This window comes from Sus scrofa, chromosome 3 (genome assembly GCF_000003025.6).
Source record: "Sus scrofa isolate TJ Tabasco breed Duroc chromosome 3, Sscrofa11.1, whole genome shotgun sequence".
Lineage (NCBI taxonomy): Eukaryota > Metazoa > Chordata > Mammalia > Artiodactyla > Suidae > Sus > Sus scrofa.
Genome location: NC_010445.4, coordinates 27,286,566 through 27,300,704, shown reverse-complemented (window position 1 = coordinate 27,300,704; position 14,139 = coordinate 27,286,566). Strand labels below are relative to the sequence as shown.

General features: G+C 52.0%; 1 protein-coding gene across 3 annotated transcripts in view; it reads left to right on the top strand.

Annotated features, from left to right (window-relative positions):
• XYLT1 (xylosyltransferase 1) overlaps positions 1-14,139 on the top strand; it is a 334,192-nt gene that overhangs the window by 191,925 nt on the left and 128,128 nt on the right. For all 3 annotated transcript variants that reach the window (XM_021086555.1, XM_021086556.1, XM_021086557.1), the window contains exon 3: positions 7,371-7,881. In XM_021086555.1, the coding sequence (XP_020942214.1) occupies positions 7,371-7,881 (511 nt within the window). The remainder of the gene's footprint in view (positions 1-7,370; positions 7,882-14,139) is intronic.

Below are 14,139 nucleotides of genomic sequence, written 5' to 3'. Positions count from 1 at the left end.
ATTGAGGCCCTGAGAGGCTAAGCTGCTTTCCCTGTATCTCAGGTTAAGGGGCGGAGGCTGCATTTGAAGCCAGCTCTGCCAGTCCAGCCCCCTCCCTCCTCACCCTGTACCCTGCGTCCCATTAACGTGACTACATTTGCTAAATTACACTGGGCTTATTATTAACGGTTCTGTGAAAGCCTGGCCGGCCTGTGCCCGGCCCGGCCTGTGGGTTTCTAAGTGCCAGCCAGCCCCGCCACTTTTTGTGCATGCAAATGAGCCAGGCGAGGGGCCTTGGTGGGGTCTATTTGCGTTGACAGCCCGGGTAATGGCGCGTCCTAAGTGGGTGCTGCTGTGCACCCTGCGTCTCCTCCGTCCCACGGCCCTGGCACCAAGGGCCTTTTTGAAGCAGGTGCGCGCTTCTCCCCCAGACGTCCCTCCCAGTGGCCTTGGTCACCTTGGTGATTGGAATGAAGCCTCGGACAGAGTTCAATGGCAAACAGCTACTCAGCAGGCAGTGCGTTCATATAGCACAAGAGGGAGCTGTCAACCGGTCATGAGGGGTGAGCGGGTGGGACAGGTGCCCTCGTGCCTGCGCAGCGTACCTGGCCCAGGGCTCCCCTCTGGCACCATCCCCATTCCTAATAGCTGCAGAGAAGCTCTACAGTGTTGGCAGGGCGTGGCCTCTGGACCACAACTGCCCGGGTTCGTATCCTGGCTCCTCCACTTCCTGGATCTGGATTTAGTCCCTTAACTTCTCTGAACCTTGATGCTCCCGTCCAGAAAGTAGAGAGGGTAACACAGCCTCTCCTTCACTGGGTCCTCATGAGGATCAAAATGAATTAGTCTGTGCAGAGGGCTTGGGACAGAGCCTGGGGCAGAGCCAGCACCGTACGTGTATTTTCTAATAGATGCTCGTTTCCTAAGCACCTTGTGCGTGTCAAGCACTGCGGTCTGTGCTTCATCCGTTTTCTCAGTTCCCGGGAGGTAGGTGGCAGCCTCGGTTCCTGGGATGGATGAAGACATCGAGGCACAGAGAAATGAAAGGGTCAAATGAAAGGGTCTGTCTGTCCCAGGCCAAGGAGCTGCTGGAGAAAATAACCAGAGAAGACGAGGCCCTTAGAAGCTTCCATCAAGCCCTCAATCCCTGGTCTCTGAAAGTCCATCCGTTACTTCTCAATGATCTGAAATAGCAGCACTTGGTTAATCGATCGTATTGTTGAATGAATTCAGAGAATATTCAGCAGCACACAGGCAGGGCCTGTCATTTTACAGATGAGAAAATCTGACAGTCGCTAAAAGCAAGACAAGTACCCGGGTCTCCTTTCCTGTTTGGTGTTCTTTCTACACAAAGAGAAGAGTAAAAGGCTAATCAGTGAGTGGAGGGTTTGGACAACACAGCAGCCCACCTCCACCCCTTGGAAACAGGACCCAGGTGGGAGATGGAGGGGATTGGGCAGATTCATTTGATCCAGAAGTCTGTCCTGAAGTCTGAACGTTAGAGAACTAGAAGGACAAGTGTGGACCCAGATGTCTGCAGAACAGCAGCCTGGGCCACATAAGATGCCTCTCGAAGCCATCTTGTGCTTAGCATATTTCTACCTGATTGAAACATGCCCAAGGTTGAATGGGAATGGAGGACATCATTGCATTTAATTATTTCTCCAGAATAAAAATGGATTCTAGCAGCAGCTTAGAGGTAAGGCGACAGCAGAGCAATTAGAGTTTTTGGAAGCGCGCACGCAAACATTTGAATGTGCAATCATTGTAATAAGTACATTAAAATAAAATAAGGCAGAGGGTTGCATTTGCATAAATAACCCAAGGTTGAGAGTGTTGGATTGCTTAAGAATAAAGGGGACACAGCTAGTCGATCATAATGAAGAAATAATAGCCAATCTGCCCTCAAGGCAGAGACCATCGGGGTGAGATGGTTGAGGCCCAGTGTTAATTGGTAGGGAACCTGCTCTGAGTCCTTTGCTCATTCTCCCTCCTGCTTTGGATGTGGTGAGAATGTTCTGGAAGTTTGTTTTTTGTTTTTTGTTTTTTATTTATTTTTATTTATTTATTTTTGTCTTTTTTGCCTTTTCTAGGGCTGCTCCTGCGGCATATGGAGGTTCCCAGGCTAGGGGTCTAATTGGAGCTACAGCTGCCAGCCTATGCCAGAGCCACAGCAACCCAGGATCTGAGCTGTGTCTGTGACCTACACCACAGCTCACAGAAACCCCGGATCCTTAACCCACTGAGTGGGGCCAGGGATCGAACTTGAAACCTCATGGTTACGAGTTGGATTCATTTCCACTGTACCACAATGGGAACTCCACATACAGTGGAATATTATTCAGCCTTAAAAAAGAAGAAAACTCCACCGTATGCGACCACGTGAACCTAGAGGGTGTTATGCTTGGTGACATAAGCCAGACACAGAAAGTCAGATGCTGTTTGCTCCCACTTAATTGAAAATCGAAAACAGTCAAACTCAGGGAATCACAGAGTAGAACAGTGGTTGTCAGGGGGTTGGGGGGGAATGGAGAATTTTTTTTTTTTTTTTGTCTTTTTACAGCCACACCTGTGGCAATGGAAGTTCCCAGGATAGGGGTTGCATAGGAGCTGCAGCTGCCAGCCTACACCGCAGCTCATGGCAATGCCAGATGCGAGCCGTATCTGCAACCTATGTCACAGCTCACAGCAACGCCAGATCCTTAACCCACTGAGGGAGGCCAGGGATCGAATCTGCATCCTCACAGACATTATGTCGGGTTCTTAACCCACTGAGCCACAACAGGGACTCCATAGAAGTGGGGAATTTTTAATCGACGAGCATAAAGTCTCCATTCTGCAGGATGATTACCTTCTGGACCTCTTCTGTACAACATCGCACCTGTAGGTAGCTATGATACTGTATTGTGCACTTAAAGTTTGTTAAGGAGTTCCCTTGTGGTACCACAGATTAAGGATCTGGCGTGGTCAGTGCTGTGGCACAGGTTTGATCCCTGGCCCAGGAACTTCCATATGCTGAGGGGACAGCCGAAAAAATAGAGAGAGAGAGAGTTTGTGAAGAGGGTATAGAGCTCATGTTAAGTGTTCTTACCTCAATAAAATAAAATGTACCAAAGAGAAAGAAAACTCGGGGAGGGGAGTTCCTGTTGTGGCTCAGTGGGTTAAGAACCTAAGATCCATGAGGATATGGGGTTGATCCCTGGCCTCGCTCAGTGGGTTAAGGATCTGGCATTGCCATGAGCTGTGGCGTAGGTCGCAGATATGGCTCGGATCCCACATGGCTGTGGCTGTGGCTGTGGTGTAGGCTGGCAGCTACAGCTTCGATTTGACCCCTAGCTTGGGAACCTCCATATACTGCATGTATGGCCCTAAAAAGAAGAAAGAAAAAAAGAAAAGAAAAGAAAACTCCTGGAGAAAGGGGTAGAAGAACTCATCAGCTGCTGGAGAAAACAGCCCCAACTCAGCAGGACAAGTGCTCTCGGGCCTCTGAGTGATGCCCAATTCTTACTGACTCTGACTTTTCTGGAAGCTGTCTCACATGTGGGCGCTCGTCATTCCAGAAGACAAAGTATTTCCCTTCCCTCTTCTACGTGAATCCTTTGATTTCCCGTGGGAGCTGAGTGGCATCTGGGGCTGGGCACTTGGCCAGGGGCCCTAGCGAGCTCACCATCCCCGAGGTGGGGGCGTCTCTGTGTAGACGACGCTTGTTAATCAGGCGGCGTGTTGGAATTGATACGATGGCGCCTGGTCCTGATAGCACAAATCAGCCAGAGGAACGGGCCATTCTCTGACGGCCAGATGAGTGTCGTTGATTGCAGCGTTTCCTGTGTCTGGTTTTGCTTGGAGAAGTTCTGCCAGAAAGTGGTGAAGAACATGCCTTTCTGAAACCAGTGGTTTATGGAGGTTTTCTGTTCTGGGGACAGACTGGTCAGTTCACAAGAAAAGAGAACAACCCAAGAATCGTACTTAGGACGTGTCTGATGAAAGGACGTGGATGGCTACGAGGGCAGAGGCCCTTCTGCTCACTCTCCGCCTCTCAATAACTTCTTGCAAACGGGCTTAGGAACAGCATTTAAATTCATGTTCTCAGGCAAGCAGGAGTCATCCAGCTGATTTTCCGACTGTTAGAGGCACACGATAATAATAATAAATTGACTCCTGTACCTTAGGACAGCTGGGAGGAAGGAGGCAGGTCAGGCAGGCTCCTATATTAATCAGGATGAGCTTGACCATGCTACTATGACAAAGATGCCCCAGACCTCGGTGACAGAAAGCAAGAGGTTTATTCTGCCCGTGTCTGTGGTTTCTCTTCCACCCCGGCCTCACTTGGGGATGCAAGGCCTTCACCGTCAGGAGGGTGGCTGGCTGCTTCGGGGGAAGGAGGGATGTGTCCGACCAGGTCCCGGCCCCGGGCGCTTGTCTTGGCCGCAGCAAGTTGCTCAGCTGTGCCTAATTTTCAGGGAATGGAAAGTACAGTCGTGTCATGTGCTTGGAAGGAAGAGAACTGGAATCTCTGTCAAGAGCTTGATTGAATGCCATCCCCTCACTCGGCTCCGTCCCAACCTAGGCTACTCCAAGCAAAGAGAGAGATACCACACCCCCTCGCCCGTGGAGAAGGGGGGGCTAAAGGCTTCTCCGTTGACTTCTCAGCAAGTTTTATTAATTTAGCTTTACAGGGCCACACCCAAGGCAGATGGAAGTTCCCAGGCTAGGGGTCGAGTCAGAGCTACAGCTACAACTGCCCACCTACGCCAGAGCCACAGCAACGCAGGATCCGAGCCTCATCTGCGACCTACACCACAGCTCACGGCAACGCTGGATTCTTAACCCACTGAGGGCAGGGATCGAACCCGAGTTCTCATGGGTACTAGTCAGATTCATTGCCACTGCGCCACAATGACAAGTCCTACAGCAAGTTTTAGAATCAGGCAGGTGCAAGTCCACGGCCTCCCCTAGATGACATTGGGCAAAGCACTGAACATCCCCAAGCTTTTCCCCCTCTTTTGTAAGATGGGGAACTAATAGTCCTTGCCTTGAAAGTTGTTTCGAAAGGTTAAAGGAGATATAAGGGCAAGAATGAAAGCAGTACCTCCTTACGGGCTGATCGTCAGTGTCCAGTGAGTCATCATTTGCATATCATGCCTGGCAAACAGCGAGTGCTCAGAAAATTTGCCTGAAAGGCTGCTTGGGGAGTCTTCAAGGGCCTCTGGACAAAAAGAAGGGAAAAGAGGAATATTAGTGGAGTTTGGGTTACAAGAATGGAGGCACGGCCCCTCACTGAGGGAGTTCTCTTGCAAGATGCTTGGGGAGATAAGAAAAACCAGAACGAGGTGTCCGAACTGGAAGTTCCCCTTTACAGACCATCATGGCTTGTCGGTTCCGAGTATGACCAGCAGCCGCTCTGTGACCCAGCACGGACTCGTTCCGCTCTCCCTCAGCATCTCCTTGTTTCCTTCTTCCTACATTGTGTCCTACCTCCCGGTCTGTCGTGGCCCCTCCCTACTGTCCTCTCCCTCTCTGTGACTCCCTGCCATCGGATGGCCACTGGGCAGCCTTGAGACGGCTGTTTGAGGTGACGTGCCTATCCCAGACCTGTTTCGCTGGGTGGGTGTGGATGGGAAGGGAGCCAGGCTGCAGTGCTTGAGGGGACAGAGGAATGGGAATCAGAAGGGATCGACAGCTTCCTGGGGAGCGGCTGGTGGAACTGGTAGCCCAGGGCGTGGGGTCTGCAGCATATCTGCTCTGCATCCCAGCTTCACCACCAACTCCCTGGGTTACCTTAGATAGCTCCCTGATGCTCATATCTGCAAAATGAGAATAAAAGTAACATCTAACTTACGGAACGGCCACGACGTGTCTTAGTGTCCATTTCATTCTGCTGCCCTCTTGAAGTTGGTGCTTGATGCTGAAGGAGGTGGGACACAGGCAAGAAGGGGGCAGACACAGTGCTGGGACAAATGGGGACATTGGAGATGGGGGGCCACTAAGCTGAGCCCAGGAGAAGGGAACCTTTTAAACTCACAGTCCTGGAGAGCTGAGGTCTACACATTTTTAATTCAAGGGCCAGAGAGACATACTTTAGGCTTTGTGGGCCAGACAGTCTCTATGGCAACGGCTCACCTCTGCTGTTAGAGCCGGAAAGCCGCCATAGAGAAACCATACATGAACCAGAGTGGCTGTGTTTTCAATAAAACTTTATTTACAAAAACAAATGGCAGGCAGGATGTGGCTCGGGGTGGGTGGTAGTTTGCAGACCCGCCAAAGAAGGAGCCATGCTGAGTGTTAGCCGCTCCTGGGCACCAGCCCTGCCCCCACTGCTCTGTTCCACCCTTCTCTTCCTTGGGAACCTTTAATGGGTCCATTTAGTTACCAACAAGGAAGTCTTCCCTCAAAATTGCAACTCATTGCCAATGCAGCTATAGCAGTGGGTGCAGATTATGGAGCCAGTCAGTGTCCTCTGTGGCCTTTGTCTCCTCTCGGACTAGCTTTGGGACAGCAGATGCTTTCAGGTTAAGGGCTTGGTAACAGACTCCAAGCAGAAGCAGTGTTCCTTGGTAGTGATGCAGGATGATGTTTGAATGGGGCATTTGACCCGAGCTCCAAATGGCCAGCGCCCACCTATCCATGGAGAAGCCGAGTTGGTTTGGGGCTGGAGGGTGAGTCTACCTTTCCGGAAAGACCCATTGTCTCCCAGATGACACTTTGCCTTTCTCTTGACCCTCTGCGTGACTGAATCAGGTCTGCTCCAGGTACAGACATCCAGAGTCCAAGCTCAAGCTCAAGTCCGTCCCAAGTTTGCATCTGCCCTGTAAGGATTGTCCTATAAAGGGCGCATACTCCCCAAGATAGCCAGTGATGGCTCCCCTCAGATTAGAGTATGGCTCTGATTCCTCTTAAGGGCATAGGTCTACGAGCCAGTTCTAAAGGCATTGAAACATATATCCTCTCCTACCAGTATTTTCTCCGCTCATAGCTTTATCATGGCATCTCCAGCCATTGAATAAAGCATCACGGCGCTCTCTGCTGGAATGGAAACAGGAAGCTTGGAACTAACTGTCCAGATCCCAAAGGCAAACAAGCAATCAGAGGAAACTTACATGAAAAGGGGGCGTGGTTTGAAACATGCCTGGAGGGTCACAGTCGTAGTGCGTAACAGCGTGCAAAAGCTTTTAGTTTCGAGTTAGAGCGTCTTATATCTCCAGGTTGGGAAACCGAGGTCCAGAGGGAAAAATCTAAGATGTAGTCTAACATTCAGCCCGTGGCAAAGGCCAGGGGCATGGAACCGGGGCCCAAACGTCCAGAGGTCCAAGTCCCCCTCTCCAGGGGCCGACGTGCTTAGCCCGATGGCTTAGTCATGCTCCTCTTCTCTCTCTCTTTCCCGTCTCCTCCAGGATGGCTACTTCTCCCACCGGCCGAAGGAGAAAGTGCGAACGGACAGCAACAACGAGAACTCGGTGCCCAAGGACTTTGAGAACGTGGACAACAGCAACTTCGCACCCAGGTCTCAAAAGCAGAAGCACCAGCCCGAGCTGGCGAAGAAGCCCCCCAAGGGACAGAAGGAGCTTCTGAAGCGGAAGCTGGAGCAGGAGGACAAGGGGAAGGGGCGTCCCTCCCCGGGGAAAGGTACCAACGAGGTGCAGCCTCCCGGCGAGAGAGCCGTGGTGAACGGCAGCCGCGGGAAGGACCCCCCCAGACAACCCCCCGCCCGGAAGGGCGGGGCCGGCTCCCCCGAGCTCAGGTCTGACCAGCCCCTCAAGTGCGACATCTCGGGCAAGGAGGCCATCTCTGCCCTGTCCCGCGCCAAGTCCAAGCACTGCCGCCAGGAGATCGGGGAGACCTACTGCCGCCACAAGCTGGGGCTGCTGATGCCGGAGAAGGTCACTCGGTTCTGCCCCCTGGAAGGTAAGTGCCAGCCCCGTTCTGCTCTCATTCTCAGACCTTCACAGCCCTGCTTTTCAAATCAAGACATGAGATCTTGGGCATTCCCGTTGTAGCTGGGCAGGTTAAGAACCCAACATAGTGTCCATGAGGATGAGGGTTCGATCCCCGGCCCAGCTCAATGGGTCAAGGATCCAGCGTCGCCATGAACTTTGGTATAGGTCGCAGATTCGGCTCGGAGCCCACGTTGCTATGGTTGTGGTGTAGGCCGGCAGCTGTAGCTCCAATTTGACCCCTAGCCTGAGAACCTCCATATGCTGCGGGGGCAGCTCTCAAAAGAAGAAAAAGAAAAAAAAAAAAAGACGTCTTTGGTTTGGGTCCTTCTCCCTGAATTCCAAAGTCCTGTGTAAGAAAATTTTCTCAAAACCAAATCACCTTTTGTTACGGCGTTAACCAGTGAGTTGTCTTGGTGGCAAAGGATACGTACAGTGTGAGGCCGTCAGGGCTAACGCGGAAGTTGTAGAAGGCAATGGTATTGATACGGTTTGTCTTCTCTCTCAGCAGAATATCGAAATTAAAATTGACATGAATATTACTGTAATTGACTAGGACTTGGAAGGTTTCTAATTGGCTGCATTGACATTGGAGGCTCTGAAAAACATCCTTCTCAGTTCTTTCCATCTAAAATTCCTTCCTTCCTATTGCCTTTCTTCATCCCTCCCTCCCCTCCCCTTCTCTCCCTCCCTCCCACCCCGATCTGGGCCCTGGAGCCGCTGACCAGTGATAAATCAGATACCTTGCTGTGATGCGGTGCGAGGTCAGAGCTGTGACAGCAGTGTTCGTAAGCGCAGGGGATAGTCCTCAGAAGCCGGGGGTGGGGACAGTTTGGCACAAGATGAGCCGCACCATGCCTCTCTCTGCTTCTTACCTAACAGCACGGACACGTGTTCCCTGCTGGCGCGTTTCAGCTTTTCCAGTGCCCGTGGAAGGGGTGGGAGAGCAGTTATGGAGCGCTCACTGTGTGCCAGGCACAGCACAAGGCACCTGGCCTTCAGTCAGCTCATCCCATCCTCTGCCCAGTGAGGCTGGCATCGTCGTCCCGAGCATAGCTCGTTTTTCAGATCAGAGGCATAAAACCACCTCCCCAAGGTCCCATGGCTTGGAGGTGTCCTTCCAAGCTTCCAGGTCGAGACATCCTGAGATGGAGATATGGCCGTCCTGGGGTAGGTCCTATCCTTTCAAGATCTTGTCTTTAAAAATATATATATATATATGTTACGGCAGAAAATTTCAAAGCCACTTCGGCCACAGTTACCTCGTGGTGATCACTGCTGCTTCGCCCATGTCCTCCCGCCACACACACACACACACACACACGCACACGCACATGCACACGCACACAAGCTCACGGTGAGCTAGCAGGTTTTACATTTTCCTTGAAGAAGATCGTACATCCCGAATAGTTTGGCAATTTGCTGACCCAGTGCTTTTCTCCACGAAGAGGGCAGACAGCATCTGCAAGTCATTTTCCACAAAGAAAAGAGAGCCGGTGCCACCGGGCACAGACAGATGGATGCCCGTGTGGAGTGGAGACCTGAGCATTTTCCTTCAAGTTCAGCCACGAACTAACAGGGGAAGCCCCTTCCCCTCTCTGGTTCCGCATCCTCGTCTGTCCAGTGAGTGGCCCGCATTAAACACTTGAAGGGTCTACCCACTCTGTCTTCCGCTGGGGTCCACTTCACACTTGGCTCTTGGTCACCCCTCATTCTCATTGGCCGCGGCCAATACAGGGGCTACCCCACTGTCCCTCACTCAGAGGCCAGGCGTGCAAAATACCGCCGTGTGGCTTCAAAATTCAAATACCAACAGATGTTTTAGTTCACTCTCAAGTGAGGGGAACAAGTCCTCAACGATGGGACAGCCCAGAGGTGAGGCTGCGCTTGGGGCGAGGCCCCCTGGAAAGACCTGGATGGGGTGGGGCAGGGTCCACGGTGGAAGAGGAATGGACCTTCCCAGCCCTGGGGCGGTCCTCCGAGGGCTGGAGACAGAAGGTCAGAGCATCACGAAAGCCGCCTGCAGAGCTGGACCAGGCGGCAGGGTGGGGGTGGGGGCTCTTGGTTCCCCCCACTGCATTTAGAAGCCAGGCAGGAAGCCTGCCTCTTGCCTCCTCCGTTCCCTGTCTCTCCATCAAGAAGGAGGTGTGCGGTGAGAACAGTTCCCAGGGAGATGCAGCCTGGGGAGTTCTCGTGGGGGCTCAGGATTTCTGAACCCGACTAGGATCCATGAGGACATGGGTTCGATCCCTGGCTCCACTCAGTGGGTTGAGGATCCTGCTTTGCCATGAGCTGTGGTGTGGGTCACCCAGAGCCCAGATCCCACATTGCTGTGGCTGTGGCGTGGGCAGCCGGCTGTAGCTCTGATTCGACCCCTAGCCTGGGAACCTCCATATGCCGCAGGTGTGGCCCTAAAAAAGACCAAAAAAAAAAAGACCAAAAAGAAACGAAGGAAAGAAGGAAGGCAGCCTAGAAAGACTCCTAGAGAAATCCTGGTTCCACCTCTCCCCAGGACAGATAAGAATGCCAGGTGGACAGAGGACGGAGACTTATCTGCAAGGTCACCCAATCCATGAAAGGCTGAACTTGAGCTAACATTCAGGCCCCCTCATCTCACATGTGTGTGTCTCCGTTGACCACTGGTCACAGAGCAGAGAGCGTGGGTTAGGTTGGCGGCAGCCACTTGGGTGTGTGTGTGGAGAAGCCTGGAGGGGGCCCTTTCCACTGCCCCTTCTGGGCGAGGCACAGTGGCGACAACTTCAACTCCTTTCTCTAGATCATCTGTATTTTTTTAAGTTTTCAGCTGCAAATGTGTACCTGTACTATCCTTTCTTTTAAATAGAAAGTTATAAAAAGAAAGGGTTCGGGAGTTCCCATTGTGCTGCAGTGGGTTAAGAAGCGGACTGCAGCAGCTTGGGTCACTGTGGAGGTACAGGTTCTATCCCCGGCTCAGCGCAGTGGGTTAAAGGATCCATCATTACCACACTTGCGGCGTGGGTTGCAGCCACAGCTCAGATTCGATCCCTGACCCAAGAACTTCCATATTCCATGGATGTGGCCATTGGAAGGAAGGAAGGGAGGAAGGAAGGAAAAGAGAAATTGTTTCTCCTTTGCATTTTAAACCCACATCTACGCTGTCCTAGGATCCCTATCATGCTCTTGACACAACCTAGCAAATAGTGCACAATAAATAAGTGGAAGAGACGTTTCCAAAGTCCTTTTTTAACAAGTGCATGGCCCAGCAGAGGCCTGAGGTACTTGCTGTGTGCAAGGATTAACGTACTTTTTCTAGAAAGGACCAGAGAGTAAACGTCAGAGGCTTTGTGGGCTGTTCAGACTCCGTCACGGCTACCCGACTCTGACATTATAACGTAAAAGCAGCGCGGACAACACATACAGAAATGCACTTGGAGGGGGGGGCTTCCAATGTGGCTCAGCAGCAACAAACCCAACTAGTAACCTTGAGCACTCGGGTTCGATCCCTGGTCCCAGTCAGTGGTTAAAGATCCAGCATTGCAGTGAACTGTGGTGTAGGCCGGCAGCTGTAGCTCCGATTCAGACCCTTGCCTGGGAACTTCCCTAGGCCACAGGTGTGGTCCTAGAAAACGCAAAAATAAATAAAAACAAATGCACTTAGTTATTCCCATCAAACTCAATTTACAAAAGAAAAACAGGCAGCGGGCAGGATTTGGCTGTAGTTTGCTGACCTCTGCCCGGTACCAGTTGTGTGTGTACCAGGTCCAGCACTGTGCTTTCTGTCCCTTTGCATCCTCACCCAGCCCTGTGAGGCAGGTCTCTCATCCACCCATTTAACAGAGGCTCAGGGCGGTTTAGTCCTCGGTCGGCGGTGCACAGCGAGTAGGTGGCAGGGCTGGTCTTGGATCTCAGGCTACAGAGCCTGAGTCCTCCCCAAAGCCTTTCTTTCTTCACGAGGCGGAAGCTTTCACTTTAGCCCGAACTCTCAGACCCAGGGGATGTGCTGAACCCTCAGGCTGGCTCTCTTCGCCCTCAGTACCGATGCAGGAAAGGTGGGTGTTCCTGGGGACAAGGGGGCTGACGTGGCCCGTGGAGGAAGAGATGCCCACGCCTGTCCTGGTCACGCTGAGACACCACCAGTGTGGCTGTGCAGTGGGGGGGGGGGTGTTCCGTGTGGCTTCTGCTAAGTCCGCCAAGTGACACACCCTCCCTGGACCTGCAAGCTGGTTAATAAGATTGGTGTCTAAGAGGAGTTCCCGCTGTGGCACAGTGAGTTAAGAATCCGACTGCAGCTGCTCAGGTCACTGCAGAGGCACGGGCTCCCTGCGCAGCCAGAAGCAGTGGGTTAAGGGAGCTGGTGTTGTCGCACCTGCGGTATAGGTTGCAGCTGTGGCTCGGATTCAGTCCCTGGCCCAGGGACCTTCCACATGCCACGGATGTGGCCATTAAAAAAAAAAAAATTGGCGTCGACGAGCCATCCCACACCCGGCCCCCGGCTGGTGCCTCCATTTGCTGCACCACAGCCTCTCCCTTTTGCAATATATTTCCTGTGAATAGACTAATTGCAAAATAACCCTAATTGGGTAGTTATCAATGAACAACTTCCCGTGGAACAAAATGGCTTACAATTAATAGCATTTAAGCCATAAACCATTCTTCTGCAGAAAAGCTAAGATGTAATTACACCCCATACGGAGATCGTGTTCCCTCCCTGGAAACCGTGACACCCGGATTTCCCTCAGCTCAGGAGGGGTTTGAGCACCAGCTCCGTGGTCCTTTTAGTTCCTGCTCAGTGAGGAAGCCGAGTGGGGCGGAGAAGGCAAGTCGGCATGTGTGTAAACACACATGCACAACACACACATGTACACAAGCAGATCTGCACACTGCTTGTCATCTTCCCAAACTTCACCTCACCCGAACTTCAGCCAACACGATGCCGGAAGCTGAATATAATTAAGGAAACAGGAGTTCCCATCACGGCTCAGGAGAACGAATCTGACTAGCATCCATGAGGACACAGGTTCGATCCCTGGCCTAGATCAGTGGGTTAAGGATCTGGCCTTACTGTGAGCTGTGGTGTAGGTTGCAGATGCGGCTCGGATCCAGCGTTGCTGTGGTGTAGGCCAGAGGCTGCAGCTCCGATTCGACCCCTAGCCTGGGAGCCTCCATATGCTTTGGGTGCGGCCCTAAAAAATAAATAAATAAACAAACAAACAAATAAATAAATTTATTTTAAAAATAATTAAGGAAGCAATTCCTCATGGCTTGAAATCTGAAAAATTCCCAGGAAAGGAAACAGATCTTAAATTTTGGCTTCTGTGAAGGGTTCCTTTTCCTCTCACCACCTCCACCTCCCCTCACACCAGCACCATTCAGGGAAAAGACCTGTTCCTTGCCTTTGTGACTTGTCTGCATGGGGGGGTGTTCTGTGTGGCTTCTGCTAAGTCCGCCAAGTGACACACCCTCCCTGGACCTGCAAGCTGGTTAATAAGATTGGTGTCTAAGAGGAGTGTCCGCTGTGGCACAGTGAGTTAAGAATCCGACTGCAGCCGCTCGGGTCACTACAGGAGCCAAGCTACTGGCTGCCACCTCCTCCCACACCCGGCAGCCCTGTGCCCACAGCCCCCACCAAACCCCCACAGTGACCTGGGCTTCCTGGTGCTCCCTTGGCTCTAGAATCACCCAAGAGCTGCTGGGCCGTCCCACTGCACCTCGAAGTGCTTCATGGAAATGAAACCTTATTGGATGGAAGGCCAGGTGCGGCCGGACTGGAAAAGATTTTTCATCCAAAGATTTGTAGCCGCAGGGGTTTTTTGTTGGGTTGATTTTTGTCCTTTTTTTTTTTTTTTTTCCACCCCAGGGCTGCATCTGCAGCATATGAAGGTTCCCATGCTAGGGGTCTAATCGGAGCTATAGCTGCTGGCCTACACCACAGCCACAGCAGCACGGGACCCGAGCCACGTCTGTGACCTACACCACAGCTCACCACAACGCCGGATCCTTAACCCACTGAGTGAGGTCAGGGATCGAACCTGCATCCTCATGGTTCCTAGTCAGATTCATTACTTTCTGACTTAACATCATATAGGATGAGGGTCTCTAGGTTTTTAAGTGTCCAGTAGTGTTGCTATTTACAGGCACCGTGCTGTACAGCGTTTAGAACTTGTTTATCTTGCTCAGCTGAAACCTTCTACCCCGTGAACCCCTTCCCCGTCCCTCCAGCCACTGGCAACCACCGTTCTACTCTTTGCTT